At 33.0% G+C, this 3,528-nt stretch overlaps 1 protein-coding gene across 1 annotated transcript in view; it reads right to left on the bottom strand.

Moving 5' to 3' along the window:
- LOC106463227 (A disintegrin and metalloproteinase with thrombospondin motifs 9-like) overlaps positions 1 to 3,528 on the bottom strand; it is a 170,379-nt gene that overhangs the window by 49,421 nt on the left and 117,430 nt on the right. Inside the window, exons 22-23 of the mRNA XM_022390671.1 lie at positions 2,184 to 2,348; positions 1,530 to 1,757 (exon numbers count right to left, since the gene is read on the bottom strand). Coding sequence (XP_022246379.1) covers positions 1,530 to 1,757; positions 2,184 to 2,348 — 393 coding nt within the window. The remainder of the gene's footprint in view (positions 1 to 1,529; positions 1,758 to 2,183; positions 2,349 to 3,528) is intronic.

The following is a 3,528-nucleotide window of genomic DNA, read 5'->3' as shown; positions in this document are numbered from 1 at the left end:
CCCCCAACCCTGGTCCTCAGTTGCCCCTACCCCAAGTGGCCCCGCTGATTGCCCCGGGGGGGGGGGCACCCCAAGGCCACCCGTCTACAGGAATTCAAGGCCAAAGTGGTGTGCTGCAGTGCCCCAGACACCACTCAACCACCAGGATCCTCTCCTTTCCTTCACGGGTCGCCACGCACGGCAAACACGTGGGTGGACGTTTAGATTCCAGAGGAAGGAACTGGAAATACAGAACCTTCCCTGGGAGGTCCCCTCACCACGTACAGGAATCCACGTCGAGGGGCACTTATCGGTTCAACTACCCTACTTATAATAGTAGTTCTCGATGGTACGTAAGTAAGTATGCAACTGTATTTACTTGTTATCTAAGCTTCTCTCATAATTAATGACAAAATGATTTCAATTTGGCGTGTAGTCTCTTGAATGTTAGAAAATGAAGAAAAAAGAAACAGTCTTAAGATTGATTAAAAATGGTCTGACTGATATGAATTACTTGAAAATTGATATTAATAATAACCTAACCTCATATTACGGAAATCTGAAATGTAAGCTTCCATACTGGAACCAAAAGGGATTTTGTGAGATCTCAGTACTAAATCCACGAATTTATACAAAAATTAGCATGGATACGCAAAGGACTGTATAAGATAAGTATGCGCATTTAGATTTTCGAAGTTTTCGTGCTTGGGCTTTCTAATGGGGACAAGAAGTATGGATGGCTATAAGTATTGGGTGCATGAATATAATTTAATACTGACACGAACATGTATATTATTGTGTAAAACAGAGAGTACAAATATTTTACGTAACTGTTATTTGTAATGAACTTTCACGGGTAAGTTTCTAATAAAGTGTTTAATTATCTATCAGGATTAACTGTTATACATAATAATTTTGCTGTCAGTAAAGCTATCTGGAAAAGAATTATAATTTGTTTTACTCAACCAGTGTCGCTGACAAGTTTTTGTTTAATGTTGCCACGCGTTAATAAATATAAGCAAACAAGACATGTTCGAACGATTATGGTTAAAGTAACATTATGATACATAAGTAACATTTCTGTTACGTAATAATACAACTGTGTTTAAACCTGATCTTAAGTTGTTTACTTAACATTTCTGTTACGTAATAATACAACTTTGTTTAAACCTGATCTTAAGTTGTTTACTTAACATTTCCATTGCACTAAACCACTCTTCATTGTTCTTATTTCTACAAGAACAATTTGAATCATTTAGCTATTTTCTATTGAATACCACTCACCCTTCATCCTGGTTTTTGTAAAAAAAATATATATATATATCTTCGATTCTACAAACAAGATGACTATTAACTATCAATTATCCTCGATTAGCCATAACAGAATATTCAGACAGAATATTCCTATTTGTCTTAACTAACTATCTTTATTGGTTTTTATCCAAAAACGTACTTCTACTTTATTGGAGAATTGCTTACTCATCACTTCTTATCACTCCCATGGACCTACTTTCCTGAATAACTTTCCATCCTATTAGAAACTCACTTACCACTCCCCAGGGGCCTGTTCTCCAGAAGAACCCTTCAACTCGATTGTGTGTAATTTCCATAATTCTTCTAGAATTTGGAAACATCTTCGGACATTCAGGTATCATGCACTTCTTCTCATTCTCTGGTCGAGTACTATCATCACAGTCTTTATTTTCAACTTGTTTACCCTCCATAAGAAAGCAGCCTACATACCGTGTCATTATACCTTGTCCACAGGTAACGTGACACTAAAAATCACATTCATAACATCACAGTGGTCCTATTTTACATACTCTTATAGAAATAAAATTATCTACATTCATAATATCACAATAAGCCTACTTTACGTACTTGGTTGATTCTTCAACTACCAAATATTTATTTAGTTTATCTTTCAACCACCAGATAAGACTTAAATTATTTGCTCTTATTAGTCGTCTAGTAATTTTATTTGGTCTCGAAGAATCTCTGTCACGAGATTAAAAAAACTAGAAGCTATACTGAAACAAAACAAATATTTCCCAAGTTTTATCTTAAAAAGTGATAAGTTCATAAATATGCATTTAAAAGTCGAAGTTGAATTTTGAAACACTAATATAACCAGTAATTTTGCAAAAGATCCACAGAATATTTCTTCATTCTTTCAAATAAAATTAAAAATTGGAAATACTCACTGCGCTCCAGCTACCGTGTTTCCATTTAGGACAGTGTGTTTGCTTACAAATCTCTTTGCGTTTGGGGACTCTTTTAGGATCACAGTAGGTTTCACTAACAGATTTACCATCATACTGGCACCAGTAGGTACGGTATTTTTCTCCCATGCCACATGTTACAGAACACTATGAAAAATACCAAAGTCAAAAATAAAACTACCGTAATGATAAGTCACAAGTAAGTAACATCTGTTAAGCAAAAATAAGCTATAAAGGCGGAGTGAAATAACAAGCAAAAACTTGTAAAATACCTTTATTTGATAAATAACACACACACACACATGTATAAGCCATTTGTAACGCTCCATTTATCTCTGATGCTACAGTTCAAATTGGCTCAAGCGGAAGTCTTCATTTCAACTCTCAGTCGAGTGGAGAGATTTGCAACATTTTTAATTACTAACTCATTATGTTTAGAGCAAATTCATATAATATTAGAAGAAACTGCAAGAAGATGATGGCTGGCACTAAGGATTTGAATTATTTGTTTATAGCGCTCGAGTCTCATGTGGAACTTCTCATTCAAATCCCAGTAGAGTTGGGATTTTATGTTAATTTTTTATTATTATATCTAATTTTTTATATATTTATTTTAATATTTTCAATAAGTTCTCTTAATATAATGAAAAATACGAATACAATTACGGATTAAATGATGAATAATATCATATTACGTAATAAACACGAGTGACTTTAAGTGCGAAAACAACTTAAATATTTTTTAAATTCAATAGATGGTGCAACAATACATTATTATTGATGTTTTCCACCTTCGGTAAGAGATTTTTGAAAATTCAGTAAAAATCTACAAGCAGTTTCTATGAAAAGGTATATCTTCACCATAAAACTCATTGCATTTGCCATAACAATTCATAAATCACAGGATCAGACATTTGACCATGTAGAAATATTTTTCCAGAAACATTTTTTTCGCACAGTTCAATCTAAAAAATTTTATCAAGAAGATTTGAAAATAACACACACACACACACACACACACATATATATATATACATAAGTAAAAATTCTTACAGGAGATGACCAAATACACACAAAAAACGTTGTTTTCATGAAATAATAGAAAACAAGATAAACATTATTTACACATATATTATAAATAATTTTTAGAAACATGTTCATGAAACATTTATTTAGATTTAATTTTGAAATGAAAGGTTACTAAGCATTTACCGTCATATAACAGGACGTTCTCTATATATAAAATAAAATTCACTGATATAAGATAAATCTAGAAAATTCACTTATTGTTTGTTTGTTTGGGAATTTCGCGCAAAGCTACACGAGG

This window comes from Limulus polyphemus, unplaced genomic scaffold, assembly GCF_000517525.1.
Source record: "Limulus polyphemus unplaced genomic scaffold, Limulus_polyphemus-2.1.2 Scaffold1353, whole genome shotgun sequence".
Taxonomy (NCBI): Eukaryota; Metazoa; Arthropoda; class Merostomata; order Xiphosura; family Limulidae; genus Limulus; species Limulus polyphemus.
The sequence above is the reverse complement of the archived record's forward strand: the minus strand, read 5'-3'. Positions and strand labels throughout refer to the sequence as shown.